The sequence below is a fragment of the Oryctolagus cuniculus genome, chromosome 12 (genome assembly GCF_051225735.1).
Source record: "Oryctolagus cuniculus isolate XC-2025 breed Fujian yellow rabbit chromosome 12, ASM5122573v1, whole genome shotgun sequence".
Lineage (NCBI taxonomy): Eukaryota > Metazoa > Chordata > Mammalia > Lagomorpha > Leporidae > Oryctolagus > Oryctolagus cuniculus.
The window spans coordinates 51,980,559-51,993,455 of record NC_142878.1 but is presented as its reverse complement, the minus strand read 5'-3'; the positions used below and the strand labels follow the sequence as shown (position 1 = coordinate 51,993,455).

The following is a 12,897-nucleotide window of genomic DNA, read 5'->3' as shown; positions in this document are numbered from 1 at the left end:
TAAGGAAACTGAGGAAACCAAGGCCTCCAAAACCTGTTTCTTGTTTGAAGTAACAGAGCTATTAGTGATGTTTAAATGTAATCACACAGAGTTGGCAGATAACACTAATAATAGTGCATGATTTACAAAAGATTGCATTCTTGGTGGAAAAAAAGCTGTCAAAGAATTCCTGATGAGCAAGTATTTTCCCACACTGCCCTATTGGTGAGCTACTTCGTATCTCCACTCAAAAACATCAACGACTTTTCCCAAATCAACGGCAAATAAATGACTTCTAGTTCTCAGTGACACTTAATCAGAGTGACATTTTTCTGCGAGGATCAGGAATTAACTAACAGTTCCTTTGATTCTATTCTTTACAGGTCCTTGTGCAAAACTGGGCTTGGCTAGAACTCAACTGTCCTAGTACGAGAACATTTCCAACCAAGGGACCTTAGAAAAATATTGGTAAGGACTTAAGCATCAAATGTAGAACACTATGGCCCTCCTTCCATGTGTCTGTACCTCCAAACAAGCCCACTCCAGCTACCAAACCTTTCTTACCTGGGAATTTGGCTGGAATGCAGCATGGGGTGTTGAGTGTTTCTGTAAATTTTCTAGCATTAGAGCCTGGTATGGAGAAGTGCAAAAGTCAGAAACCAGGTGAAAACAACAACACAAAACCGCTACCCCTCCCACAACCTCTTCATTTAATGTGATGCCTTAAATACACACTTAAACTGCGCTCCTTTTCCAGGAACCTAAAAGCTCTTTACCAATACTGTTCTCATTCATCCTCAGAAGCCCTTCAAAGGTAGCCATGGTTACTGCTCCTAAATGCACAGATGTAAAATGCAGGCCCACAGACTCAGAGATCTGGCCATGTCATAAAAATCAGTGACAGTGACAGAAGCAATACTACAATCCTTATTACCCTCTGCACATTTGGTGCCTCTTCTAAATCTAGCAGTGCAGGTAAAAATGACTTCAAATGCTCAACACCAGCTTCAAATACATGAAACCAACACCGGGTGCTCGGTTTGGCTTAACTGAGTTACTTGGTCAAACTGTTGCCCAAGACTAGATCTACTTGAATGAACCTGTATAATTTCTGGCAGAGACACTGAGACTTATCAAATTTATAAAACCTGTCAAAGAGGCCACATGAGAAAATGAATACAGACCCTGAAAATTGTGCTTTGCCCTAATCCACACCCCCCACACAAAACGGCCAGCTTCTGGATAAGCAATGGTCTGCCAATTCAACCCTCGGGCCAACCCAGCCCGACTCTGTACTACCTGCCACGTATCCTAATCAACTCTAATTAAAAGCGACACATCCTCCCCTTCCTCCGTTCACACCAAGCCCATACACACCACTTCGTCCAGCTCAAGACAAACCCACCCTAACCTGCTCAAGCCGATCCAATGTAAACCTCACCTCTCCCACCAAACTCTTATCCACCCAAATTGCTTCTGGATTCCCTGCAGACACCACTGTCTCACCACGTCCCTTCAAATCAAGGCTTCTCTTCATCTCACCTCCCTATCTACCAGGGCAGACATTTTATCCTACCCCAACCCTGCTCCAGCAGATCCCGGGATCAACCCCATCCTCCCCTCCACCCAACTATACCCCTAACTCCGACCCAACCCAACTCGCCCCCGTCAGGCCAGCAACGCCGGTGGTTGTAGTGGGATTTAACTCCTTCTGCAGCGCATGCGCCGAAACCACAGACACAAACAAGGAGGGGGTGGGGGAAGGAGGAAGGAGCTTAAGACACTCCGGGAGAGTAGCGCGCACCCTCCCATTTTGGGCTCGCGCTGCTGCCGTTAAGGCGGGAACGGGCGCGATCTCCGTTCCAGCTCGAGCCTCACCAACCACCGTGCGCGCGGGGTTGGAAGCTCGCGCTGGCGGCCTGAGAGCTCGCGCCGAGCCCGGACACTGCGCCTGCGCCGCGGCAGAGACTCGTCTCTACCGGGTCCGCTCCCCTCCGACACCCCGGGATCACCGACTCCTCACCCCTTTGAGCCGCTTGACCAGGGCACTCTTCTGCCCGCTCTTGGCTAGGCCTCGCTGCTCCAGTGCGGCCTTCAGGTCGGTCACCCGCAGCGCCTGAAGAGGCTTCCCGTCCAGAGTCACCTCCTCCAGCTCCGCCATCTTGCGTGAGGTACTCGGGTCCGTCCCGACGGCTTCGGGCATCTTCGGTAATTTCCGCCAACGCCCTTCGAACGTACCGACCTGGCCCCGCCCATTACCATAGTCTACGCCTCGATTACCACTCAGAACTCCCCGAGTCTTTCCGGAACTGCTCGGGTGTTTCCGCCTTCACATCGCCGCCAATTGGTTCTTTCCGTTAGTCCTGCCGCTACCCCTCCCTCGGCTTGCTTTCAGGCTCGGTTATCTCCGTCTTGCCGAAGCTTTCAATCGAATGTATTCGGAAGCCCTCGACGCTAGCATAACCGTAATCGGAGATACTCGGCTATCTCCGGACCTGGAGCCGGGGCGCTGAGGCGCTTGGGTGTTTGGGGTTGGTCCCGTACCGGAAGTGCGTGGGCTGCCCGGCTGGCCCTATTCAGGATTTTCAGGAAACATGGAAGCCGCGGCGGTAGCCAGCGTCTAAGGACTCGTGTGACTATCTCCGGGGAGCCTTTGCAAGGAAACAGGAGGTAAGCTAGGCAGAGGTCTCTCTCTCGGCCGGGTTAGACTGCGTGTTTGCGGGCAATTTTAGTGGGAAAAGCCTCGCTTCTTTACGGAAGCGGCTGCCGCCCCCAACCCCCTGAGTCCCTGCCACTCTGGCGAAAGGGTACGTTACTGTTTTGGGGCATCGGAATCGCGGGCTCCCGTGGCCTCAAGACAGTATTGTGTCTTTCGACCCAGACTCTGAACGGATTCCTCCTGAGACTGAACTTGAGCTTGCCGTGGAAGCCGTGTGGCCAGACTCATGAAATGTTCTCCCTTTCCCGGAATGATAATAAAAAGTTGTTTTCGGAGGAACTACTTGTGGGGCCACTGGGATAAAGGCAAACGCCCGGAATTGTTTTGGCGTTGGAATTGATGTGAATTACGTAGAGGTTCCTTTCTCTGCCACTGCAAACTTTCCAGCTTGTAGCAGAAGAAATACAAACAGTAAGATTTTCAATAGACAAACAGTTGAAGGTTTTCACTGGTAAGAGTCAAGCTGGGACTGAAAACTAAGATTGGCTGACTTCTCAGTTGCTCTTATGATGCAAAAAAAGTCTAGGCATCAAAGGTATCACACTAAACATTAAGGAAAATTGTTTATAGGATATGAATTGTCATACAACAATACTCCTATGCATAGATTCCAGATTTTTTTTTTTGCGCGCGCGAAAATAAACTTACCTTTTAGTTTCATTTTCCATGGACTTTTTGGTGTGTTCTTGCCTGTTAGATCTCTAAGCCAACAAACCAGCAGGACTGTATTTTCAGGGTCTTGACTAAACACTCGGCTTCTCCTTTCTCATGGTTTTCTTTTTTTGTTAAGTGGGGCAAGACCCTTGGTCTGCTCTTACACTTTTTCCTGGTGCTGTAATTACACAAAGTATGAGGAGGTAACGGATGTTACGAAGTTTTTCTGACATATTTTAGCAGCTGTGCATGCTTTGCAAAGAAGGCTCTTTTGTTATATATGATGATTTTGTGTGTGTGATTGTTCATAGCTCTGGAATGATTAGGATCTAGCCCCGAGCTAGCTTCATGTACTAAATTAAGAAGTATGTACTTTTTCATTTTAGAGATGTATTGGAGCAGCATTACTTGTTTGCTTGCTTTTTGTTTTCTTTACCCAACCTGGAACATAGAAGTAGGAGGGAAAGAATAAGCAAAAAATATGTTGGTTATTTCTAGATTCTTTAAAAGAAACAGGGAGGGAGGCAGTGGTTGGGAAAGGTCATGGGTTTGAAGAAGAGTGGAAGGCTGGTAAATATGAGGATACTCTTGGTAACTTCTCTAAGGTTTTCAGATAATAATGTAAATAAAAGACTTAGTTTTCTTGTAAATTAAATTGACTAAAAGTAATTTTCTCTAACTGCTGATTGATAAGGTTCCTCATTGCTGGGAAGTTGTGGTCTGGTTGCTTTGTCTAGAGAGAGTATAATAGTACTTTTATGTTTCAGGATGCCACTGGAATCACCCTCCTCTTCGATGCCACTATCCTTCCCGTCTCCCTTGCCCTCAGTACCAGATGACATTACAGGCTCTTCCCCTCCCCCAATGTCTTACATCACTTCCCAGGAGATGAAGTGTATTCTTCACTGGTTTGCCAGTTGGTCAGGTCCCCAGCGTGAGCGTTTCCTGCAGGACCTTGTAGCTAAGGCAGTACCAGGAAAATTACAGCCATTGCTCGATGGTCTGGAGCAGCTTAGTGTTTCTGGTGCAAACCGACCGCCTTGTATCTTTGAGTGCCAGCTGCGTCTTTGGGATCAGTGGTTCCGAGGCTGGGCTGAGCAGGAACGCAACGAATTTGTCAGGCAGCTGGAGATCAGCGAGCCAGACTTTGTGGCAAAGTTCTACCAAGCAGTGGCTGCTACCGCTGGGAAGGACTGATGGGCATTCAGATCAAAGAAGATAACCACAGCTAATGGAGCCGAGGCTATGACTACAGTGAGAATTCAAGTACACCACTTAAAGGGCTGGAGACAGTAACCCAACAAGCTGACTGCACCTTTCAACACAGGCCTGGTTACTTCAACAGGGACGGGGCAGCTGGACTCCGAGTATAATTGTATCCATCTAAGCAAATCCAGATCATGTCTGTCTTCATGGTTTGCTTCTTCCCAAGAGATGTCAAACCCTCAAGAATTTGATGGTTTCTTTTGCAACTAAAACTGAAAGGAATCTATGTGTTACAACTCAAAGCCTACTTTAGCTAGCCCCTGGAAAAGGGCTAAGTAAAACCTGCCTTCCCCAGGAAGAGGAGAGGCTAATACAGGGTCACTCAAGTATTTTTGTGGTCTAGCTGGATTTAGATGGCTCGTTTTACCACCCTTACAAGATTCTAGGATAGTTGTATGACATCCTAGCTACTAGCTTTCTCAATGATGACTTAATAACATTATGGAGAGATCAACATAGGGGACAATCACCTCGTCCTCTATACTGTGTGTATTTATATCCAAATAATAATGACCTTTTTCTAAAGCATAGATGGTATCCTTGGAGCTGGTAGCAGGTGTTCCTATTCTGTAAGTTTGCTGTACAACAATATAAAGATTGACACTCTTTAGAGTGAAGAGTTTATTTTTTTGTAACAAAATAAAAAGATCTTTACAGCCATAAGACTCCAACTTTTTGTGTTGTTGTTGTTGGAAGACATAGTAATAAAGATATCTTTGAAAAGAGGCATTCCAGAGCCGGCACCGTGGCTCAATAGGCTAATCCTCCACCTTGCGGCGCCGGCACACCGGGTTCTAGTCCCGGTTGGGGCGCCGGATTCTGTCCCGGTTGCCCCTCTTCCAGGCCAGCTCTCTGCTATGGCCAGGGAGTGCAGTGGAGGATGGCCCAGGTGCTTGGGCCCTGCACCCCATGGGAGACCAGGAAAAGCACCTGGCTCCTGGCTCCTGCCAGGATCAGCGCGGTGCGCCGGCTGCAGCGGCGGCCATTGGAGGGTGAACCAGCGGCAAAGGAAGACCTTTCTCTCTGTCTCTCTCTCTCACTGTCCACTCTGCCTGTCAAAAAAAAAAAAAAAAAAAAAAAAGAAAAGAGGCATTCCAATAAAAGTGAACTTAAGTGTACCCAGGAGATGCACCTTCTGTTGAAAGAAAGTTGTCTTCCAAGAAATAACCCTCCACACTATTCCTTGTCATGCTTCAGGAACCACTTCCCTTATTTCTTCAGCTGGGCTCCTTGTACCGCAGAGCTCTTGTGGGCGGCTAGGGGTAGATGGTCCCACCTGAAGAGAAGCTCGTTTCTGGTAAGCCATAGTTCCTAGTACCCCCCCTAGAATTAGCAGTGTTGAGCAGAGTCCCGTGAACAGATACAGATGGGTCATGGAGAAGTAATGATCTGAGGTAACCGGCAACCTGTGAACAGAGAAGGTAATATTTGGCCTGGAATGCTACCTAGGCTAAGGGAGTGACAAACTATCTTTATACGTAGGACCCACAGACTAAGCATTGCGCCAAACAGGAAATCAGTAAGAAGGGATATAGAACCAGAAAGTAGGAATAAGACCAAGATCCAAGTCTTCCAAGCAACTTAAAATTGTTAGAAGGAGACCTGACTACTTGGCAGTGAGGTAAGTGGTTTAAGGAAAGAGACTGTGGTGTGTAGCTAAACACGATCCCTGGGTAGTACCTCCAAAAGAAGAGGCCTGGGAACCCCATGTCCTAAGGACAGGAAACTCCACTAAGGGTGTACTGGGAGACTGTCGAGTAGTGACGGCCTTGGGATGATCGTGTTAGTTTGGGAACTTTTCTGAAATACATAGTCCTCACTAGGACAATAGACACAGGAGTGTGCTTATTAAGTGCGGTTCCAAACATCTGGAATAGAGTGATTTGGAAGAAAACGACCTGGAATGTTATCTTACTTGCTGCACTGTGTGGTAAAGCTAGTTCCTCCATGATAGACTTCTAGAGGCTTCTTTTGGAGAGACAGGGTCAGGTCTCTGTGCAGCACATCAGCCGAAGGCCCTTGGCAGCCAGGGGGCTTCCACATGCGCACTGTGAACACCAGGCTGGTGGTAATTGATGGGCTGTGGAAATGGCACCTAAAGGAATGTTTGGATCTGTTAGTGGAGGTATAGCTCCCAGAAGAGTGTCTGTTGAAGCAGGTGCGGGCTTAAGAGAGTGGGATGAACAGTCTCCAAAGGAGAGTTCTGAAGTCAGGACTTAAACCTTCTCCGTGGCCCCCTGTATAAATACTCAGCCTGAACTGTCCCTTTACCTGCCAGTGCCACCTCTGCTCACCAGAGCCTGCAGTACTGTCTCAGCCAGCTGTTCTCGCTCTTCCTTCCCCAGGGAGTGGCCTGGGGGCCCTGCTAATCCAAAAGACAGTTGGAATAGCAGGTCTTGGGTGGAAAGTCTCACAGGTGGGGAAGTAACAGCATTGGTACTTCTGTTAGTGCGACACAGCCGACCCCGGGGACAGAAGAGAAGACCATGGTACCCAGGTATCTACAAGGAAATATGTGGCAGGGACAGGGTAGACAGCTTCAATTACAAGGAAAAATGTACATTCTATACCACAGTCCTAGACTCAGTGGGTGCTTAGTAAAGAAAAAGAAAAAGCATGCTGGACAGCCATTCAAGCATTTCCCAACCTTTTTGCCCATGTGCCACAGTTACTCCCCTTGTAGTACTTACCTGAATAGCCTTTCCTGGAAGGCAGGGGACCCAAGGTGATCCCTGAACCTGCACATTGTACGCTCCCCTCTCTGTGCACTGATGTAAGTAGCAGCGGCCAGCAAGCGCCACTTCCCTGGGGTAGGAGATCTGGGAGGGCTGCCTGCGCTTGCCCTCAGGGGGCAGTTGTGAAGTGAGGTTGGCAAGGAAGCAGCGGCTCTCAGAATGGTAGATCTCCCCATGGGGATTCTCCACCCCAGTTGGGAATCCATTTTCCTCCTTCCAGCATTCACTCTAAGGGCAGGGCACAAGGTGACAGTGTTTGTCTAAATGGCCTAGAACTTGACTCCCAGGTCCATTCAGTTTCATTTTCTCTCTAGCCTACTCACGCTGTTGGCTAAGGGCTTGTACATCTGGCAGCCTTCCAGCATGGGGTCCGAGGAGCAACGTCCCTTGTCCAGGTGCAGGTAGTGGCAGCCCAGCCCACTGTGTGGCAGGGAAGGCAGAGTGACACTGGGCTCACAGACAGCTGCACAGTCCCCAACCACTCAGCACACAAACCTGCCAGTGCAGAAGAAGTCTGAGGAGCCAGTCCCACAGGTGGTCACTAGGCCAAATTCCAGGCCAGCTCCTGCTTGAAAGAGGGAAAGAGCCCTCAACAAATGGAGCCCCAGACTCAGTTACACTTCAGTGGCAGCTGATCCCTTCCAACCCCTCTTCCCACTTGCCCCAGTGCTGACTTGGATCACGAGGGCCCCTCTAAAGTTCTGTTTCTCACCTTGGCCCCACAATAGCTCCTCTGCAGCACTGTGGTTGACCTGGTACCAGCCTGAGTCTTTGAAGGCAGCGAGAGTGATGGGGTCAAGTCGAGTGCGCTGGGCACCATCAAAGGTGGCAGCCATTATAGAGCCCTGGAGTAGTCTGGCCTCCCAGTGTGAGGACAAAGGGCCCTGCTGGGGAGGGGACAGTTAGCCTGGTCCCTACCTCGTGGCTCTCTTCCATCACCCCCTAGTGGTCTCATTCTCACCTCTTCTTCCAAGGGAACACCTGGAGAAATCCCTGGCACTCCCAAGTGTTTGGCCAGACTGTGGCTCACAGCTGGGGTGATGAGAAGCAACTGTCCCCACTCATCCCGCCTTGTCACTTGTTGCCTTGTGGAACAGTTCTCTGTAACTGAATGCACACAGGGAAGAAGGCAACACGAGGAGAGAATTAGGAAGCCAGGCGGCATTGGGAGCAAGGAGGTCTGGCATGTGGAGTCCCTCAGGTTGACTTTGGAAAGGCCCCTCCCTCGGTCCTCCCAGTTACCATTGAGTCCCAAGGGACAGTCTCGCCATTTCTTGAAGAGCTTTCCAGAGAAGCCCAAGGCGTGGAGCAGTTCATGTAGTGTAGCCTAAAGATAAATGACAGTTGAGTCTGGGGGGAGGGGCTAGATTGGTAGTGGCATTGACCAACCATTGTAGCCCTTCTGCCCAATCAGCCCCTCTAGAGTTTGGGACACCTGTTCCAGTCTCAGGGTTCTTCTGCCTCATAGAAAGTTGGGTGATCTGCCCCCATCCACCCTCCTTTTTGCTTCTCTCCCTGTTCATCATGCAGAAGTCACCATGACGATGTCACTGTGGCTGAGGCTTGGGCTGGTGAGGTGGTGAGCACAGTAGACAATGGTACCAGCAACGGGCCTGTCTTCTGGGTCCAGCTGGCAGTAGGCAGCGTAGGCTATGATAGAGGGCTGTGGATGGTCAAGGGCAAGGATGGGGTGGAGAGGAGGAAAGTGGGTTTACACAGAAGGAATCTTCCTGAAAATACCAAGAAGTGGCTTGGGGGGGTTTAGACTCCACCCACTCCACCTAACTTTATCAGCATGACTTGTTACCCCCAAATAAGCCTATATATATGTATATGATATATATGTATATGATATATACATATATATACTATTTATATATATAAATATATATATTATGTTCCCTACCTCTCCTAAGATTTAAGATTAAGAGGGCAGGGCAGAGAAAAAGAATCTGATTTGAGCCTTACCTCTTGGTGGCACTTGGAAGTGTGGGCAACCCGCACATACAAGAGAAAATCAGTGTTTTGGACCCCAGGCCCATCTGGCTGCACCACATGTGGGGGACCCTGCTCCGGCCACAAGGCATAACCACGGAGGTGAGCGTCAGGAATCTGGCAGGGAGTGCAGTGTAGTACCCAGCTTAGCAAATGGGCTGGGACTGTGGGAAACTGGGTACTAGGAGTAAGAGAGAGGATCCTGGATCTGTCTTAATGTCATCTAGGCAATGGCTAGAACACAAAGCCCTGCGCTGCCCCCCCCCCCCCCCGCCAGGTCTGATTTAATAAGTGTCAGGGTGGTGGAATCCACAGTTAGAAGCACGGCTAGTAGTTCTGATGGGGGTGGTCTTAGATCCCTAGGACTGAGAGCAGCTCTCACCTTTGCCCCCAGGCAAGTCTCTCCTTTGTACCCTGGGTTCAAGAGGCTGCACCTGCCGAGAATGAAGCCTGGTGGTTGGGCTGGAGCCATTGTGGGCATCAGTTCAGAAGTGCACCCACTCAGTGACATGAACTTACCTGTGGTAGTTTGGGGTACCTGGGTCTCCCCAGACAGCAAGGCAGTAGTGTTCTGGGTTTCGACTCAGAAGCAGAGGTCCTTGCACTGGAGCGACTTAACAAGACGAGAGGTCAGTTTTACCTGGAGATCTTCGAGTTGCTGTTCTTCACCTGTGTTCACCTTCCCCACCTGACCTCTCTCAGCTCTCAGCCCTCCCTGACTCCTCTTCCCCCACGCACCTGCAAGCACACCCTGGATGCGTTGACTGGCCTCTTGCACTGCGTCCAGGGCTCGCAATCTCCACCTGGCCCCATCCCCTTCAGGATCCCAAGCTCCATCTGATGTAGGAGCTCCTAAATAGTAGGTTTGGATTCGGAGAGGTTGAGGATCACGGGAGCCAGGGAGAGAGAGGGAGGAAGGGCGGAAGTTTGAAGAAGGCTGGGAGGAAGGGAGCCTGAGCAGGCTCACAGATGTCTGGGTCTCATCGTGGAGGCACCTGCTCGTGGCAGTCCCGAGCAGCAGCAGCAGCAGCGGCAGCGGCGGCATCTGCCTGCTGTTTTTCCCGTGGTCTGCCTTCTGCCTGTCCTCTCCTCCACGTCCCTTCTTTCTGGCTTTCAAACTCTACTATCTCTCCCCTCAGCGCTTGCTTGTTTTTGTCAGGATTAGAGTGTTGTTGACCAAATCACTGAGCCGCAGGCAGAGGGCTGGGGGGTGGGGCTCAAGGGTGAGGCCTCCACGGATTTTTCCCAGGAGGAGCCTGCCCAGTGTGTGCAGGAACCCTCTCCTAACCCTCTCCGTCCTTCATCTGAATTGCCCAGTCTTTCCCACTGGAGCAATCCTTGGAACCTTCTCAGAGCTATAAAGGCCAAGCAGTCAACCAAAGGTAAACTGTGTCCACATAAGGGACGGGGTGTGTGTGGGCATCTTTGCCTTCACTGAGTGGAGATGGGCAAACCAGACTCCGCCCCTCCCTGGACCCAGCGTCAGAACCGGTGACCCCTCACTAAGCGGCTAGACCTGCGGGCCCCTCCTAGATCTGAGCGGGGCTGTTAGGAGGCACTAGCTGATTGACACCTCCCGCTGCTGGGCGAGGTTATAAAGCTTTAGCGGATAAGGAAAATAAACTCTTAAAGTGGATGCTCTTAGGGAGCTCTTGGAAGGCTCTGTTGTCCTTGCTCAGGCTGTGCTTTCACATCCTGTTTCCCTGCTCGGCTGCCCCTCCTCCTGCCCGCCTGGCTAATCCCTACCTTTCCTGTAATTACCGTAGGAAGCCTTCCTTTAGCACCTCCAGCCCAAATTCCACATCTGCCAGAGGGGCCTTCCACCAGAACACTTCCCTTGTAATTGTTGGCCCGGTGGTGGTTCTTGCACACCCAAGCTCCTTTGAAGTAAGCCAGGCTTCTTGTCCGGTGTTTGTGTTCACAGCACTCAGCACAGCCGTTGGGCCTACTGTTTGGTGTGTGGATGAAGGCGCAGAGCCTTGTCCTTTACTGAACTTTTGAAGAAGTGGGGGGAGGGGAGGGGTAAAGGGCTGTGTCCTACAGCAACAAAGCTCATCATGACAGATAAGGACTAGAGTTTAGATAAGGCCTGCTGACTTCCCAGGGAGACTGGGACTGGATTTTTTTTTTTTTTTCTTTTCTATCCTTTTTTTTTTTTTTTTTTTTTTTTTGACAGGCAGAGTGGACAGTGAGAGACAGAAAGGTCTTCCTTTACCGTTGGTTCACCCTCCAGTGGCTGCCACGGCTGGCACACTGCGGCCAGTGCACCACGCCGATCCGAAGCCAGGAGCCAGGTTCTTCTCCTGGTCTCCCATGCGGGTGCAGGGCCAGAGGACCTGGGCCATCCTCCACTGCACTCCTGGGCCACAGCAGAGAGCTGGCCTGGAAGATGGGCAACTGAGACAGAATCCGGCACCCCGACCAGGACTAGAACCTTGTGTGCTGGTGCCGCAGGTGGAGGATTAGCCTATTGAGCCTCGGTGCCGACTGACACTGGATTTTAGAACCACAACTGTGGCTGGGAATACTGGCTGTGAGTCAGGCACCCAAAATCTGGAGCCAAACCCCCACTGCTACATTCTGCTATGTTACTTTGGCCAAGTACCTCAGTTTTCCCATATGTGAAATGGGAACGGTTGTACTTAGAGTATCGTTAAAAGAAGTGAGTATTCGTAAGGCATGGAGAACAGTGACTGGTTCATGGTAAATGCTAAGTCAAGGGGCCAGCATTGTGGTGTTGCAAGTTAAGCTGCCACTTGCGGTGCTGGCATCCCACAGGGTGCTGATTCTCGTCTTGGCGGCTGCACTTTGGATCCAGCTCTCTGCTGTGGCCTGGGAAAGCAGTAGAAGATGGCCCAAGTCCTTGGGCCCCTGCACCTGGGTGGGAGACCCAGAGGAGGCTTCAGATCAGCCCAGCTCCAGGCATTGCAGCCATTGGGGGAGTGAAACAGCGAATGGAAGACCTTTCTCTCTCTCTCTCTCTCTCTCTGCCTCCACCTAACTCTGCCTTTCAAATAAATAAATCTTTTAAAAAATTCTAAGGCAAGCAAAGAATACATACTATATGTACATTTTCAACTCAGAGTACTTCTTTTATTGATGTGTATAATCTTTAGAGAATTCTTTGTTCTAAGACAAACAATCTTTTCTCTAAGTGTCTGAAGCCTACTCTCCCCCACCCTGTCCCCTTCCCCACCCGCCACTCCATTCCTGGTGGAGAAAACTGTCCAGGTTAGGATTTGTGCAATGAATGCCAGGTCTGTTTGCTGTAGGATTTTATGGTCTGGGTCTGCAGCCGTGGGTAATGCTTTGCTGCTCCCTTGTGGTCATAGTAAGAGAGGGTGAATGCCTTTTTTTTTTTTTTTTTTTTTTTTTGGACAGGCAGAGTAGACAGTGAGAGAGAGAGACAGAGAGAAAGGTTTTCCTTTACCGTTGGTTCACCCTCCAATGGCTGCTGCGGCCGGCACACCGCGCTGATCTGAAGCCAGGAGCCAGGTGCTTTTCCTGGTCTCCCATGGGGTGCAGGGCCCAAGCACTTGGGCCATCCTC

The 12,897-nt window shown here is 50.2% G+C and overlaps 3 protein-coding genes across 25 annotated transcripts in view; 1 reads left to right on the top strand and 2 right to left on the bottom strand.

Moving 5' to 3' along the window:
• Window positions 1-2,524, bottom strand: part of ACIN1 (apoptotic chromatin condensation inducer 1) — a 37,322-nt gene extending 34,798 nt beyond the window's left edge. For 5 of the 21 annotated variants that reach the window (XR_016217958.1, XR_016217959.1, XR_016217957.1 and 2 more), the window contains exons 1-2: window positions 2,003-2,284; window positions 544-609 (exon numbers count right to left, since the gene is read on the bottom strand). Coding sequence is in view for 18 of the 21 variants with exons in the window: in XM_089309896.1 (XP_089166022.1) it covers window positions 544-609; window positions 2,003-2,182 (246 nt within the window). In the remaining 3 variants the exon portion in view is untranslated. Of the gene's footprint in view, window positions 1-543; window positions 610-1,420; window positions 1,704-2,002 lie in introns of those variants that run through there. The other 16 variants (XM_089309882.1, XM_089309887.1, XM_089309885.1 and 13 more) reach the window with 13 other exon arrangements.
• Window positions 2,525-2,547: 23 nt separating this feature from the next.
• C12H14orf119 (chromosome 12 C14orf119 homolog) lies at window positions 2,548-5,278 on the top strand. Its single transcript, XM_002718076.6, has 2 exons — window positions 2,548-2,649; window positions 4,120-5,278. Exon 2 carries the CDS (start codon window positions 4,121-4,123, stop codon window positions 4,547-4,549), a length of 429 nt encoding a protein of 142 aa, XP_002718122.1. The 5' UTR covers window positions 2,548-2,649; window position 4,120; the 3' UTR covers window positions 4,550-5,278.
• On the bottom strand, window positions 5,224-10,494 carry CIROP (ciliated left-right organizer metallopeptidase). 3 transcript variants are annotated; one of them, XM_089309911.1, is made up of 14 exons: window positions 10,087-10,494; window positions 9,868-9,961; window positions 9,731-9,782; window positions 9,322-9,465; window positions 8,891-9,016; window positions 8,596-8,680; window positions 8,315-8,460; window positions 8,066-8,240; window positions 7,849-7,918; window positions 7,677-7,773; window positions 7,309-7,581; window positions 6,890-7,119; window positions 6,534-6,713; window positions 5,224-6,024 (listed from the first exon to the last, which is right to left on the bottom strand). In XM_089309911.1, exons 1-14 carry the CDS (start codon window positions 10,391-10,393, stop codon window positions 5,805-5,807), a joined length of 2,199 nt encoding a protein of 732 aa, XP_089166037.1. In that variant the 5' UTR covers window positions 10,394-10,494; the 3' UTR covers window positions 5,224-5,804. The 3 variants fall into 3 exon arrangements, with proteins under 3 accessions (XP_089166037.1, XP_051678610.2, XP_089166038.1); XM_051822650.3 differs by having other exon boundaries at window positions 8,066-8,237; XM_089309912.1 differs by lacking the exon at window positions 9,322-9,465.
• Between the last annotated feature and the right edge of the window lie 2,403 nt (window positions 10,495-12,897).

Excerpts from the sequence above, each read along its gene's own strand:
- CIROP (XM_089309911.1), bottom strand. The coding sequence starts at position 10,393 with ATGCCGCCGCTGCCGCTGCTGCTGCTGCTGCTCGGGACTGCCACGAGC. Across the intron at positions 9,017-9,321 it reads CTTCCAAGTGCCACCAAGAG|CCCTCTATCATAGCCTACGC; the intron begins GTAAGGCTCAAA and ends GACCATCCACAG. Across the intron at positions 8,461-8,595 it reads CTGTCCCTTGGGACTCAATG|TTACAGAGAACTGTTCCACA; the intron begins GTAACTGGGAGG and ends GTGTGCATTCAG.
- C12H14orf119 (XM_002718076.6), top strand. The coding sequence starts at position 4,121 with ATGCCACTGGAATCACCCTCCTCTTCGATGCCACTATCCTTCCCGTCT.